The following is a 16,937-nucleotide window of genomic DNA, read 5'->3' on the forward strand; positions in this document are numbered from 1 at the left end:
TATCTCTCCACCTTCCCTCCTCCTTTATCTACTTCCTCCTCTCCCCTCTTTCATGCACATGTGTGTGCCTGCCTGTGTGTTTCCTAGCATCCTGATTGTTAAGTAAAATAAAAAATGTGAAGTACAATAAAAAATATGTGAGTAGGGCAGAGTGTGAAAAACACGAGAGAAGTCCGGTACACATGGCATGTAAAGTTTTAATTGCAGGGCTCTCCTGGGGATCGGGCCAGGGCACCGTGGGGCCCGCGCGCCCATCCGAAGCTAGAGGATGCGGGCTCTCCTTTTTAAGGTATGCATCTCGCGAGATGGGGGGTCTACTCGTGGGAACGCCCAATTCTCGCGGGGTTCTCCCCCCCCTCCCCCCCGCCGCCTGTGCAGAGGTCATGTGACACAAAGTCACATGAGTGCAGGACCCAACTTATTATCCTGGCCTTTTGGTGGTAAGGGATAAGAAATGAAGATTCAACCCTCTCGCGATTTCCTGCTGTCAAGGGGTGTTGTAGGGGCCCCTGGCCAGGAGACCACTGGAAGGGGGCAGGTGGGTGTGTAGCTGCAGTGAGAATTGGAGGTTACCCTGGACAGCTTAGTGATGTGCATTTGAAGAGACTTGAACAGGCGAGAGGCTATTAAAGAAAAAAATAGCCGGGCGTGGTGGCACACGCTTGTAATCCCTGCGCTTGGGAGGCAGAGACAGGAGGATCGCGCAGGTTCGAAGCCAGTTGTGCGCGCGCTGGCTTAGGAGACCCTGTTTCCAAATAAAAAATGTAAAAATAGGTCTGGGAGTGTAGCCCAGAGGTAGAAGGGCTTCCAGGAACCCCAGTACCACACACACACACACAAAAAAAAAATCGTGAGATTGAGCAGGTGACCAAAAAGGAGACTGGCTTACTCACTACCTGGAGAGCTACCCTGGGCTGGCAAGGAGGATGGAGGTTGAGGGATCCAGGAACCGTCAGTCTTCAGCGGCAGGGCCTGGTCTGGAAAGGTGGTCCCCCTGTGCTGAGGCACCTGGGGCTCACCCTTTTCCAAGGGCACTGTTCCAGTGGCCCTCCTGGCCACACGCCTGGCATGGTGTGATTGGTGGGCGTGGCTTTGCCCCACTTCAGGCAGGCTCCTGGAGGTAGTCATCCGTTGCTGTCCTCCAACTCTAGGTGGCGCTCCAGAGGGCTGAGCCGCCACTGCCAGCCGAAGGGCAGCTACCAGGGATCTGCCTTTTGGCAAAGTCAGAGTGTATGCTCCATCTACACCTGTTTCTCTCTGGAATTAAAACTTTAAATGCCATGTTAACCAAGTCTCAGGGGTTTGAGGACCGTCCTCAGCCTATCTAATTTTTTTTGAAAAGCCTCTTGAGTTGGTTCAGTCAGCCGCGACGGACCCACACTCACACACAAAGATCGTGTCCCAGGGTGGGTGCCCGGCAAGAATGGCAACGCGGACTTCCCACGGGCGGCCAGAGGGTGTCGCCCTAGCTCACTGTCCCCAACCCCGTCGTTTCCCGCAGCACCTAGGGCGCTCCTGAGCAGGCCGGAAAGGGAGCCAGAAGCCGAGCACGTTTAGGATTGTGTGGAGCCGGCCGGGAGGCCACCCAGCAAATTGCAGTCTGGCGCGGGCCAAGATGACAACTGTGACATCACCAGGCAGTGACTACGTGCCATCACAAAATGGCGACTGGCGGGAAAATAAATGGCAGGTGATGGGGAGAGCATTTGGAGAGATACCAGACCTCTTATAAAAGTTCCTAACTGTTCTTGGGCCACCGCAACCCATTTCCCAACTCATATCAAGGTCAGACAGGCGCTCAGGGCATCTGCTAGTTTAAAGGTTCGACTTCCCATAATTGGTTCCCGGGCAGAAACGAAGAACAGGAAATGGGCGTCCCAAATTTCCCTGTTCAATCGTTCAGACACGGGGGTTAAGAGAGGGAAGGATGTCTTCAACCCTTCTCAGAAAACTGGAGGATGACCTGGTCATCCGGAGGGTGGTCCCAGTGGACTGGGGGACAGTGGGTCACCAAGTGCTTGGATTTTGAGGTCCCAGTGGACTGGAGGACCCACGTCCAGAGTCCGCTAACCAAGGGAAGGAGGCAGCTTACCTGAATGAAACATTGCTGACCAGCGCTGGCTGCGGCAGAAGCGCTGAGAAGCTGCTGGGGGCATGGTCGAACCAGGGTGCGGGTTCCTGGTGTGGGCGGCACTGGCAGCCGGCGCATGCAGGATCAAACAGTGGCGCGCAGGCAGTATGGCTTGCCGGGCCCGCGGTGTGGAGACAAAATGGCTTCTAGGTGCGTGGCCGATGCATCACCAGTGAGCCTGGCTCGGGGCAGGCAGAATGGAGCAGCAGCAAGTGAAGCTACGGGTGGCTGTGGCGGAAGCCGGGGCGGCTGTGTGCCGCCTAATGAGCCTGGCTTGGGGTGGGCGGAGTGGGCAGGACAGAACAGTTGGAGGTTCTGGTGGTGACCGGAGCGCTGAGCTGGAACGGCGGTTTTAGTAGGTCCAAGCGGCAGGCAGAGGTCCTGGCCCGTGCAGGCTGTCGACGGACAGAGCAGTGCCGGCACCACCCTAGGAGCCTGGCTCGGGACGGGTGGAACTGGCAGCCTGGCGACCAGCAGAGTCTGCATGCCCCAGTGGTAGTGGCTGCGACAGCGGCGGCAGCAGCAGGAGCAATGCTTGCTAGCGGAGCGCTGGTGTGGGATCTCGCAGTCGAGCTGCTGGTGGGTTGGAAAGTCCAGGGCTTATAAAGAGAGTAAAAATAAAAAGAGAAAAGAGAAAAAAAAAAAAAGAAAAAATAGGGGAGGGACCCGAAAGTCCTCCCAGGTCAGCACCAAATGTTAAGTAAAATAAAAAATGTGAAGTAAAATAAAAAATATGTGAGTAGGGCGGAGTGTGAAAAACACAAGAGAAGTCCGGTACATGTGGCATGTAAAGTTTTAATTGCACGGCTCTCCTGGGGATCGGGGCGAGGCACGGTGGGGCCCGCGCGCCTGTCCGAAGCTAGAGGACTTGGGCTCACCTTTTCAAGGTATGCATCTCACTAGATGGGGGGTTTACTCACGGGAACACCCAATTCTCGCGGGGGTTTCGGCCACCCCCTGCCCGTGCACAGGTCATGTGATGCAAAGTCACATGAGTGCAGGACCCAACTTATCACTGATATGGACTGTCACATAAAGATTAGGCCATACCAGTAAATTTAATAGTAGTAAGAAGAGTATGTGGACTTAAGACTGGAGCAGCGTAGTTTTTCTTTTTTCTTTGTGCTGTTTTTCATAGTTAAAGAGTAAGTCTGTTTTCAAGGTGTAGTTTGTCAGAGCAGGGTTATGGTCTTTTTCAGGCTCTTTTCCCTCCCCTGTCTCCCACAAATTTTTTCTTGTTCTTTGTGATTGCTCAGGCATTATTCTGAAAAAGATCTTCCTTGTCCCTAGGCCAGAATAAATGCCCTTTAAGTTAATTGTAAAGCACTCTTTACAAAAATTGATAATTCTGTTTACACAGTTTATAGAGTATATATTGGTTTTACTTCTGTCCCTTCTTGGGATTGTTGTTTTCCTGAGGGCTGTGTTGATTTGTCTTAGAATCACTTTCCCCCACCCCATTGGTACTGGGAATTTTTACTTCTGAACCCAGGGACTTCTTACTTCTGAGATATACCCCCAACCCTTTTATTTTTTTTGAAACAGGGTCTCCCTGAGTTTCTAAGGGTATTGCCAAGTTGCTGAAGCTGACCTTAAACACGTGATCCTCCCATCTCAACCTCTCACATACTTGGGCCAACATGCCCAACTATTCCCAGCATTTATTTATTTATTTATTTATTTATTTATTTATTTATTTATTTATTTATTTATGTGGTACTGGGGATGGAGCCCTTCTATCTCCAGGCTACACTCCCAGACCTATTTTATATTTTATTTGGAAACAGGGTTTCCAAAGTGTGGGGATTACAAGTCTGCGCCACCATGCCCGGCTTATTTTTTATTTTGAAACAGGGTCTTGCTAAGTTACTGAGGATGGCTTCTTACCTGTGATCTTCCTTTCTCAGCTTCTCTCAGCCTCTCGGATGCTGGTAATATAGTCATGTGCTACCATGCCCAGCTCTACATTTCGAGTCTCTACCTTGCCATTTATATACCCATTTTTTTTTTTTTTTTTTTTTTTGGTGGTACTGAGGATGGAACCCAGGGGCCCTCTACCTCTGGGTTACACTCCCAAACCTATTTCATATTTTATTTGGAAACGGGGTCTCACTAAGTTTCTGAGAACCTTACTTAGCTGAGGCTAGCTTCGAACCTGTGTGATCCTCCTCTCAGCCTCCCAAGTACATCACGCCCAACTACCCATATGGATTATTTTGTGATTTAAATGTGGTAAGTTATATAGTGAATTCAGTATAAATCTTAGTTAATTATGATGATTACAATAATAATAAAAGTTCTGAGTGCCCATCATTGTGTCTCATATAGGTCTATCAACTGTACTTGACAGAACTGAAAAGGCTTTTATAATTTATGTGATTCTACTGGTACCTTAAGCTGTTTTATGCTCCTTGTTTTCTAAGAAACATATTATTTCATGTTATAATCCTGTGTAACTAGAGTATATTTAATTATACTTATCTTTGCTAAAAAAAAAAGTACATCAGTCAGTGTTGCTTGCATGTTCAACTTTTTCAGTTTTTTTTTTTTTTTTTTTCATACTGGGGATTCAACTTATGGGCATTCTACTTCCAAGGGACACCCCTGGCTTGCTAAGGGTCTTGCTAAGTTGTTGAGATTGTCCTTGAATCTGTGATCCTTGTGTTGCAGCCTCTCAATGGGATTATGGCTGTGAAGCACCATGCCTGGCTTAGTAGTTTTTAAAGTGCTTTCTTTTACCATCAGTACAGTGTATGATTGGAACCACAGCCAGTGGCATTTTATTCTGTCTTCTGTTATGCTTACTTGTTAAGTCTTAGCTACCAGTAGAGAAATGGTTTTGTAGAACCAGTGCAGTAATTTAGACCAACAGACAAGAATGGCCTGAGCAAAGGTAATACCAAGTGGGGAGTGGGAAATAAATGGAGTTTTTAGATGTATTTAGAAGAAATTTTTTAGGACTTGATGATTGATTTGATATGGTTGTAGGAGATAAGAAATAGCATTATACAACAGGGAGTTATCAGGAAAGACCGTAGGGTTCTGGCTTATTTAAGCAGGTGGGTAAGTGGTGATATTTCTTACTGAGGTAGTACTAGAAAGGCAATAGTTTACTTTTAGATTTGTTAAAGGTTAGGTGCCTGGGGAAAATCTGAGGAGTTGGAGTGTATGTAGGTCAGTGGTAGATCACTTGCCTAGCATGCACAAGACCCTGGGTTCAATCTTTAGCACTACAAAAAAAAAGTTTCCTCCCTCCCTTTTTCCTTCCTTCCTTCCTTCCTTTGTGGTACTGGGGATGGAACCCAGGGGCATTCTACCTTCGAGCTACATCCCCAGTCCTATTTTTTTAGTCTTTTTATTTTTTGAAGCAGGGTCTCACTGAATTGCTGAGGGCCTTGCTAAGTAGCTGAGGCCTTCCTTGAACCACAATCCTCTGGTCTCCGCCTCCTGAGTGCTGGGATTAAGTGTGTGAGGGTGGGGAGTGCAGATCTCAGGACCAGGTGGTGATGGGAAGAAGAGAGAGGGAGGACAAGAGCAACATGTAGTAATTCTTAAAAAGTCTTGAAAATGTGTGCAATTGTGAGGAAACATGTATGGTTAGATGAAACTCTTTTATCTTCTCTTTTTTAGGAGGGATGAGTCAGCACTTTTTATTGATGAGCTCTAACCAAGCAAATCACAGTACCTTAAAAATGTTTTTGATCTATAAAGCAGTAGCTATCTCAAAAGGCACTGGATTTGTTATGATTTGTGATGCTTAAAGATTCAGGTTTTATGAATGCTGAATAACAAAGTTTATTTAGTGGATAGATAGTATAAAAAGGGAACAAAAACTCTTTAATTGAAAGTCTCTGAGCAGCTTGTGAATTTTGAAAATGATTCAACTAATTAAACTTATTGGAATGCTATTATGGAGCCGATGCTGAGTATGTGGTGGACATACAAGTCATCCTTTATGTAATTTTAAGTTTTAAACAAAAAATATAGGTAATGTAATTATAGATTGTGATAACAGTAGGAATTGTTTGAAGTAGGTAGATGAGACTCCTCTAAATGGGTAACATTTAACTAAAAGCTGAAAGTAAAAGGGAGGTGTTTGTGAAAGAGTTCTGGTTAAGCTGGGTGTGGTGACTCACAGGTTCAAAGCCAGCCTCATCTACTTAGTGAGGTTCTCAGCAACTTAGTGAGACCCTGTTTCCAAATAAAAAAATATAAAATAGGTCTGGGAGTTTAGACTGAAGGTAGAAAGCCCCTGGGTTCAACCCCCAGTACCACCAAAAAAAAAAGTTCTGGTTAGCAGCAAGGTTAAAGCCCTTTCTGTAGGAAAAAGTTTGTTTTATATTTAGCAAAGATTAGCATGTGGTAAGGCAGGGGTGCATGATGTCAGATGAAACTGGAGAAGTAGGCAAACTTCCAGATCACAGCTTAGTCATAAATGATAAGACACATTTGTTGAAAGTATAACAAGCCATTGAATGAGTTTGTGTGTGAAAGTGTTGTGTGGCTGCTATAATGAGAATGGACTGAATGGAAATAGAAAAACTAGCTAGGCTATTTCTCTGATTAGGTAGAAGATAATGTAGCATTAATATTTGAGGATTAATTCAAATAGAATGGGTTTGTATCTCACTGTTACTTACTGTTATTAATATCTTGATGAAAGCTTTCATGGATAAGGTAATTAATGAACATCCATTAAAGACTTCGAAAAGTGGTATTTCAGTACTTAATGGCTTTATGTGACCTTTTTTTTTTTTTTTTTTTTTTTTTTTGATGCTGTAGAACAAATCTAGGGCCTGACACATGCCAGGCAACTATTCTACCATTGAGCTGTCACCCTGGCTGGCACTATGTGTACTTTTTTGGGTGGTGGAAGTACTGGAGATTGAACCCAGGAGCAGTCTACTCCCAAGTTACATCCCTAGTCCTTTTTATTTTTATTTTGAAACAGGGTCTTGCTAAGTTGTTGAGGCTGACTTGATCCTGTGATCCTCCTATCTCAGTCTCCAGAGTACTGGGCTTACAAGTGTGTGCTACCATACTCAGCTTTATGTGCATTTTTTTTTTTTTTTTGAGAGGATGAAGAACCCAGGGGCATTCTACCTCTGAGATACACCCCCAGCCCTATTTTGTTTTTCATTTTGAAACAGGGTCTCACTAGGTTGATGAGAGTTTCGCTAGTTGCTGAGCCTGTCATGCAGTAGAGAAATTGTTACTTAGAAGTTTTTATTCATTGGTAGTAAAGGAATCATTTTTCTTTCAAAGGAAGGAAAATGAGACATTCAGAACCTTTCTTCAGTTATAGTAACTACTAGCTGTTTTGATTTGAGACTATATTGAAATTTATATTAGAAAAATTTTCCTTGTTTTATTATATATACACACTTCTGCGCACATATGTAATGGGAATTGAACCCAGGAACATTCTACTTCTGAACTACTTCCCAGTCCTTTTTTATTTTGAAAAACAGGTTTTTCTACATTGATGAAACTGGCCTTGAAACTGTGATTCTCCTGTCTTAACCTCCCAAGTACTAGGATTACAGGTTTGCACCACTGTGCACAGCAATAAAATGAGTTTTACAATTAAAAATATTTTTACTTATATTTTAGAAATTGTTAAGAATTGATTTGAAAACTACTGCAGAGCTGTTTAGAATCTGGTCAGATTAATTTCGGTCTTACAATTATGTTCTTCTAATATTCTCTCACAAGGCTGCAGTCAGAATGTCAGCCAGAACTGCAGTCATTTCATTTATCTACTGCTTTCAGGCTCCCTCCTGTGCTTGTCAGCTGGCCTTGGAACACCTGCTTCCAGCTTACTCATGTGGCTGTTGGCAGGTCTCTGGCTATTGGCTAAAAACATCAGTTTCTTGCCACTTGGGCTTCTCTGTAGGAGTTTGCTTGCCTCAAAGGAAGATATCTAAGAGACTGTGAGGCTGAGTCCTCAAAACAGCAACGACAGCCTTTTTAGGTACTTTTGGTCCTCTCAGTCCTGCCAAATTCTCCTTAGAGATAAGTCGCTAAATCAGGAGGAGGCAATTATATTAAGGCCTCAGTATAGGAGGTGGGATTATTGTGGGCTATCTTGGGGGCTGCTCACCACAATATCCTGTAATGCTTTAAAATTTTTGCTGTTAGCCAGTCGTGGTGGCACATGCTTGTAATCCCAGCATATTTGGGAGGCTTGAGACTGGAGGATCGCGGTTTGCAGACAGCCTCAGCTACTTAGTGAGGCCCTCCGCAACTCAATGAGACCCGGTTTCAAAATAAAGAATAAAAAATTGGGCAGGGGGTGTAGCTCGGAGGTCAAATGCCCCTGGGTTCCATCTTAAACACCGCAAAAAAACAAAACAAAACAAAAATTTTGTTGTTGCAGCTGGTCATGGTGGTGCATGCTTATAATTCCAGTACTTGGGAGGCTGAGACAGGAGAATTGCAGGTTCAAAGCCAGCCTCAGCAGCTTTGTGAGGCTCTCAGCAACTTAGACCCTGTTTCCAAATAAAATAGGTCTGGAGGTAGAAGTTCCATCCCCAGTACCACAAAAAAAAACAACAAAAAAAAAAAAAAAAAAAAAAGTTGTTGCAGGAGTCTTTCTTGAAAAAGAAGCTTATGAGGAGCTGGGTGTGCTGGTACACACTTGTAATCCCAGCATTGTGAGGCTGAGACAGGAAGATCGAGTTCGAGGACAGCCTCAGCTACTTAGTGAGGCCCTTTGCAACTCATTGAGGCCCTGTTTGAAAAATAAAGAATGGAAGCTGGGCGTGGTGCAGCACGCTTGTAATCCCTGTGCTTGGGAGGAGGAGACAGGAGGATCATGAAGAGACCCTGTATCCAAATAAAAATATAAAATAGGTCTGGGAGTGTAGCCCTAAGGGAGAAGGGCTTCCAGGAACCCCCGGTACCACACATAAAATAATAATAATAATAATAATAATAATAATAATAATAATAATAAATTAATAAAACAATAAAGAATGGAAAATAGGGCTAGGGGTGTAGCTTGGAGGTAGAATGCCCTTGGGTTCCATCCCTAGTACCAAAAAGAAGCAGCAGCAGCTTATGAGGGAAACCCAAAATGTAAAATAAACAGGGAATTGTTCTGTTTAGAGCAACTCTTACCTAGTTAGCATCCTCCACCTTCAGCTTTTTACAACAGGTTGGATATTAATGTTTCATCCATCAAATGTCAGTCAAGAACATAGACGTATACTGCTTTTCTGATACTTTCATTTTAGAAGTTGTCAGCAGGTACAGTTCTAAGATTCTAACTGAAAAGTCATGCTTTGGAATGTGGAAAACAATTTGCAGCAATGTTTCTGGCAACTTTTAGTCTGAGTAGCTTCCTTTACTAAAGTAAGTCTAATACAATGGCTTATTTTATAGACAGGACTTATATATTGGTGTGATAATAATAGTGGTTTGCTTAGTAACTACTCTCAGGAATGAACTATTTTCAAGTTCTGTGTTTTTAAAAAAATCTTTAGTAAAGCCGGGCGTGGTGGCACATGCTTATAATCCCCATGGTTGGGAGGCTGAGACAGGAGGACTGCACAGATTCAAAGCCAGCCTCAGCTACCTAGTGAGGCTCTCAGCAACTTAGTGAGACTGTTTTCAAATAAAATATAAAATAGTTCTGGGAGTATAGCCCAAAGGTAGAAAGCCCCTGCATTCTACCCTCAGTACCACCAAAATAAATATAATAAAATAAAAATTAAAAATCTTTAGCATATGCTGATATAGGTTTTGCAGTTTGATTTTAACATTATTGTGTTCTTGTGGCTCTTTTCTGCTGCAAAATGTAATTTTTAATAACAAATTACTTATTTTCTTCTGCAATATGAAGAATATAGTTTCAAAATATTACCAATATTAACAAATAATCTAAGTCAAGTTTAGAATTTCTCTGGAGGTATTTTAGTTTTCAGACTATATCTACTAAAGATGTATAAAGTCATTTGAAAATAATTCCTTTTCTGAATAGATATGTTAATAATTTGATATATGGCTAGATTTTGGATATTGTTTCTAAATGCTTTCCTAATATTAATTTAATAAATCCTTATAAATGCCTTATGATGTTCCCTTGTTACTGTCTATTACAAGTGAATATAGTTTTGCCATCTTGATTTTAGACTAATTTGGGTAAACAAGAAAATAGTGCTCTTTTTGCTTTATGAATTGGTATAAGGAGAGATAGTGGAATTAACTGAGTGAAAGGAAAAATATTTTTTTCAGTTCCAGATGATTTTATATCTTTCTCAAAAAAAGTTATTTACAGGAGCTATATATCAATAATCTGACAGTGAACTTGACATTAGCTGGCTTGATTTTTTTTTTCTTTTTTTTCTCCCCTAAATATTGTTTTTCTTTTGTGGCTTTGAATTTTAAGACAGATATTCTACACAGCATATTGCATAGAATGGATGGTTTTTTAAAAAAGTTTAAAAAGGTAAAATAGTCCTAGTGCCTGTCATGTTATAGTAAACATACACACAGTGTTTTTGCTTATTATAATATAGACTTAAATGTACAAAGATGTTTTCCACTTTTTTTTTTTTTTTTTTGGTGGTACTGGGGGTGGAACTGGGGCTTTTCTACCTCTGGGCTACACTCCCAGACCTATTTTATACCTTATTTGGGAACAGGGTCTCACTAAGTTGCTGAGAATCTCACTAAGTAGCTGAGGTTGACCTCGAATCTGTGCAATCTTCCTGTTTCACCCTCCCCAGAGCTGGGATTACAAGTGTGTGCCACCATGCCCAGCTTTCCACATTTTTAAAAATCTTTAAACACAACAACTATAAGCCTGAACACATAGGGAAACCCTGAGGGAAGTATAAGTGTACATGGGAGGGGATAAGGCACAATAAACTCAATAAATTTTTGTCTAGTGTGTGTATATTGTGTGTGTGGAGGGTAGCAGGAATTGAACCAAGAGATGCTCTTACTGAGCTATACCCGTAGCCCTCTTTATTTTTTATTTTGAAACAGTCTTGCTAAATTATTGTGTGTTGCCTGTGAACCTTCAGTCTTCCTGTCTCAAAAAATATATATTTTTACATGGTGTGTTGGCACATGCTTACAATCCTAGCATTAGGGAGGCTGAGACTGGAGGAGTGCAGTTCACAGATAGCCTTAACTACTTAGGCCTTCCACAACTTAGTGAGACCCTGTTTCAAAAATAATAGTGCTGGGGGTGTGTGGCTCGGAGGTAGAATGCCCCTGGGTTCCATCCCCAGTACCCCCCCAAAATGTGTGTGTGTGTGTGTGTGTGTGTGTGTGTGTGTGTGTGTAATAAAATAAAAACTATATATATATATATATGTGTGTGTGTGTGTATGTGTGTGTGTGTGTGTGTGTTTTTTAAAGGCAAAGTATCAGTTGGGTATGGTGGCACACACCTGCAATCCACAGCTACTTGGTAGGCTGAGGAAAGAGAATCACAAGTTTGAAGCCAGCCTGCCTAGTATAGTAAGATCCTGTTTCAAAAAATAAAATGGGCTCCGGGTGTGGTGACACACGCTTGTAATCCCAGCATTCGGGAGGCTGAGACAGGAGGATGGCGGTTCGCAGACAGCCTCAGCTACTTAGTGAGGGAGGCCCTTTGCAACTCAATGAGACACGGTTTCAAAATAAAGAATAAAAATAGGGCAGGGGCTGTAGCTCAGAGGTAGAATGCCCCTGGGTTCCATCCCCAGACCCGCAAAAATAAATAAGTAAGTAAGTAAATAAATAAATAAATAAATAAATAAATAAATAAATAAATAAAATGGGCTAGAATGTAGCTTAATGATATAGCACCCCTTGGTTCCATCTTCAGTAACATATACACACACCCTCAAAATTTCTGTTTATAAGTAATGTGCTGTCTAGGTCTTTCTCCTTAAATGATAATAAGAGGGAAGATCTAGCTAAGAAAAATCAGATAATACAAGATTCTGTTGTTTATCTGAACTATTCCATAAGCTAAAGGAGCTAAAAAGAGTTTCTGTAAATAATATTACTTAATAGGTAAGTTTATAATTTACTTTTTATCTTACTTTGGTTATATAAGGCTCAACTTAATTGTGTCTATTTCTCTCTGAGTGTATATGCACACACCTCATATTTATATATGAACCATCAATAATGTCACTTAAATATATATGAATATGTGTATAATGCTAAAGTTTACTAAACTGAATTCTGAATCCAGGATTTATATGAGGAAAAAATTTCTGCAACTTTAATACCTGCATTAGAATCTTAAAAAAAAAAAATATACACACACACACACACACACACATATAGTACAGGGGATTGAACCCAAGAGTGTTCTACCTCCGAGCTACACCCCCAGCCCAACTTTTTATTCTTTATTTTGAAACAGGGTCTCACTAAGTTGAGGAGGACCTTGCTAAGTAGCTGAGGCTGGCTGCAAACCTGAATGAATCCTCCTGTCTCAGCCTCCCAAGTACTGGGATTACAAGCGTGCACCACCACACCTGGCAGAATCTTAAATCTTTGTTGTTGTTGTTTTTTCTTGGTGGTACTGAGAATTGAATCCAGGCCTGGCATTCTGCATCTGAGCTATACCCTTAGTCTTATTATTTTTATTATTATTATTATTATTATTATTATTATTATTATTTTGTTTTTTGAAACAGGGTTTCTCTTGGTTGCAGAGGTATTCCTGGAATCTGTGATCTTCCTATCTCAGCCTCCCAAGTATTGGAATTAATAGGCATGCCACACAGTACCTGGCTTAAATCTTAATTGGAAAATAGAAATAATGTAACTGAAATAATCAAAACCAGTTGTAATGTCCAAGCCAGGGGGTGGTAGGAGAAATGAAAGCTAGCTACCACACTTTATTTTTATTCTTTTATTTTTGTTTTGGTGGTACTGGGGTTCCTGGAAGCCCCTCTACCTCTGGGCTACACTCCAAGACCTATTTTATATTTTTATTTGGAAACAGGGTCTCTTAAGCCCATGCGGCTGGCTTTGAACCTGCGTGATCCTCCTGTCTCCGCCTCCCAAGCGCTGGGATTAGAAATGTGCGCCACCATGCCCGGCTAGCTACCACATTTTTTTTTTTTTTTTTTTTTTTTGGTGGTACTGGGGTTCCTGGAAGCCCTTCTACCTCCGGGCTACACTCCCAGACCTATTTTTACATTTTTATTTGGAAACAGGGTCTCCTAAGCCAGTGTGCGGCTGGCTTCGAACCTGCGCGATCCTCCTGTCTCTGCCTCCCAAGCGCTGGGATTACAAGTGTGCGCCACCACGCCCGGCTAGCTACCACACTTTAAACTGTTCTTTCCATGGGTTTGGATTGATTTTGTGAAATAGATTTTCATTAGTGAAATGTTTGATTTGGGATTTGTGTTAAAGGAGTGCCTTTTTGTTGCTAAACATTATAATGATTAGATCTCACAAGGATGTTGTCTATTGAATAGAGCATCCTAATCTATTTTTTCTAAACTATTTTGATGAATTCATTTTAATTGGGCTTATGGAATAATAACAAAACAAAATATAACTTGCAATGCCAGTTTCTGATTGACCCTTCTGGTTGCTTAAACTATTTTCAAGATGTTTTAGTTCTCAAATTTTTATTATTATTGTTATTTTGGGGTGTGATATGGGGCATTATACCACTGAGCCACATTCCATTCCTAGCCCTACTTTATTTTTATCCTAAAATAGGGTCTCACTAAGTTTCCCTGTGCTGGATTCAAACTGAAATCCTCTTGTCTCACCTTCCAAGTAGCAGGATTATAAGGGTATCACACCATGCCCAGCTTCAAATTATCTTAAATATGTATTTGATTCTATCTTGAGTTTGCAAGACTTAAATCTCAGTGAGGACTGCATTTGCTATAAAGAAAAGTTAGAAATTACCATTTAATTTTTTATCTTTTATCCTAGCCTATATCACTAGGAAGAAATATTTGGATTAGTGCTCCTGTATCTATTTTATCAATATACACTATAAGATCTTCAGTGAATAGAAGTTAAGGAGGAATCTAATTAGAAAAGTTAACTAATTGACCTTTTGATAGTGATCTTTATATTTACAATTAGAAATAGATGTCTATATTAATCTATTTTCTGTTGCTTAAAAAATGTCTGAAGCCTAGTACTGTATAAATAGTAGAATTTAATTAGCTCACAGTTTGTAGATTGCATGTCTATGATTGGGTGATTCCATCTATTTGGACTCTAAGAAGGGCTTCAAGGTAAATGGTGTCTTAGTGGTGAGGGGAAGTACAGAAGAGTTCACATAGGAATATAGGAAGCCCCAGTGTAAGGAGGGACCAATATTGCTCTTTATAACAACTTACTCTTATAATTTTATAATTAATCCTTTCTTTTTTGTGTGTGGTATTGGGGATGGAACGAGGAAGCCTTTTTACCTCTGACTAAACCCTCAACCCTATTTTATTTTTTATTTGGAAACAGGGTCTTGTTAAGTTGCTGAGGCTGGCTTCTAACCTGTGTTCTAACCTCTTGTCTCAGCCTCACAAGTACTGGGATTATAGCATGTGCCTCCATGCCTGGCTGTAATTAATCCTTTCTGAAGGCAGTGTCCTGATGACCCAATTAGTTTTAGCTGTGCTCCACCTCTTGAAATTCCAGCATCTCTCAACATTGTCACACTGAGGACCACATTTCCAGTGCATGAATCTTTGGTTCATACATACTCCCACCATCGTAGTGTAATTCCCCTGTTTGAGTTAATGAGTCACTTGAAATCTAATGCATTGTTATTATAGTATTTTATGATTCAGGTATACAGAAAAATGCATATATTTTACCAACAGTAATTTGTGTCTTAAAATTAAAAGGGAACTAACAAGTGTGGTGTTGGCCTTTACTAAATACAAATATTACATCATATGAAAATTGAAATATGAGTTTCATTAGAGTTAAATTTTGAAGCAAGTCATGGCACATGCTTGTAATACCAGTACTTGGGAAGATAACAGGTTCGAAGCCAGCCTCAGCAACTTAGTGAAGCCCTGCACAACTGAGTTAGATCCTGTTTCAAAATAAAAATAGGGCTGAGGGTATAGCTTGGAGGTGGAATGCCCTGGGGCTCAATCCTCAGTACCCCACCCCCACATATACCAAAAGACATTTTGAAGCCCGATGTGGTGGTGTATGCATGTAATCCTAGTACTTAGGAGACTGAGATAGGATTGCAGGTTTGAGTCCAGCCTCAGCAACAGACTTTTATCAACTTAGTGAGACCCTCTTTAAAGTAAAAAAATAAAAGAAGATTGGGGTATATCTTGAAGGCAAATTGCTCCTGATTTCAACCCCTAGTTACCCCCTCAAATTAGATTTTTGAATTTGTTACTGTGGAATGATTTTACAGACCATTTTACCATATTTACTCTTAAAGAAAAAATTGTACATTTTCTGTTTCCATAGAATGAAGAATCATGAAACTACAATTTTCTTAAAGGTTTTCCCAAGTCCTGGGATTCATATGTGTACTACCATGCCCAGCTTTCCCCCCTTGTATTTGTTTCTTTCTTTTCTTTTCTTTTCTTTTCTTTTTTTTTTTTTTCTTTTTTTTGGCAGGTCTGGGGATGGAACCCAGTGGCATTTTGACCTCCGGGGTACACCCCCTGCCCTATTTTTTATTTTGAAACCGGATCTCACTGAGTTGCAGAGGGCCTTACTAAGTACCTGAGGCTGTCCGCGAACCACGATCCTCTGGTCTCAACCTCCCAAATGCTGGGATTACAAGCGTGCGCCACCACACCCGGCAACCCCTTGTATTTCTAATAATGCCAGTAGTTTCTGTTGTCCCTGTAGTTGGCAAATTTTTTTCACATTTACTCTGGTGTGTTCTTATTATCTGACAAATTTCTATCCTTTTCTCCTGTAGTTCTACATGTATTGATAATCTCAAATAAAATTAAATAATCTTTTTATTCTGATAGAGAAGAAAAACCTGGATCACTTACCAGTAACTGGAGTTCTCCTATTGGGTAATCTCCACAGATCCACATTCTTTGAAGTTATTGTGAATGCCTCGAGGACCAAGGAACGGTTGAAAATTTCCAATTTCAGGAAGGTAAGCAAGTGCACTGAAGCATGTCTCTAGCATCTTCCAAATCCCCTGCCCCCAACCTTCTTACATATGCGTCTGTACTGCATGCCCCCTCAGTTCCAGTGGATGTCCATCAAGAAGAGTCTCATGCTGGACAGAAGGGCAAGAGAGGTGGATCTGTGAGGGAAAAGACCCAATAGGATAACTCAAGTTACTGGTAAGTAATCTAGTTTTTACAAGCTTGAGATTTTTTTCTTCTCAGATTTCTTCTCTTTAGGAAGAGTTTGTTTAATAGAAAGAAAGAAAGTTGTTTGAGATAGTTTCTTTTGGTATGCTTGATGTGTATTATATAAATTAGTGTATGGATGATATGCCAGAATATTAATAGATATATAAAAAAGAATATGGTAATCTTGAGTATGCTATTTACCTCATAACTTTATGAAAAATAACTATTTATTAGCTTTTGGTTAATGATGTGGTTCTAAAGCAGTATAGGAAAAAGTATATGTTGAAATCTTATTTTTTATTTTTTGCAGTGCTGGGGATCAAACCCAGAGCCTCATGATGTTAGACAAGCAGTGTACTGACCTGTAGCCTAGTCCTTGTTGAAGTTTTTTACAAATATATATTTTTGATGTTGCTTTTAATAAAGTTAATATGTGTACTATAAATTTATGTACATATCAAATTTAGTCGAATTATGGCACAGTAGTAACGAACAGTAAGAGAAATTTTATATTAATTGATTAGCCCTTT

General features: G+C 40.9%; 1 protein-coding gene across 1 annotated transcript in view; it reads left to right on the forward strand.

Annotated features, from left to right (window-relative positions):
- YAF2 (YY1 associated factor 2) overlaps window positions 1-16,937 on the forward strand; it is a gene marked incomplete at both ends in the record, with an annotated part of 101,991 nt that overhangs the window by 18,930 nt on the left and 66,124 nt on the right. The window contains 2 exon segments of the mRNA XM_080705757.1: window positions 16,130-16,187; window positions 16,189-16,202. Coding sequence (XP_080561883.1) covers window positions 16,130-16,187; window positions 16,189-16,202 — 72 coding nt within the window.

Source organism: Muscardinus avellanarius (genome assembly GCF_963383645.1).
Source record: "Muscardinus avellanarius genome assembly, chromosome: 11".
Taxonomy (NCBI): domain Eukaryota; kingdom Metazoa; phylum Chordata; class Mammalia; order Rodentia; family Gliridae; genus Muscardinus; species Muscardinus avellanarius.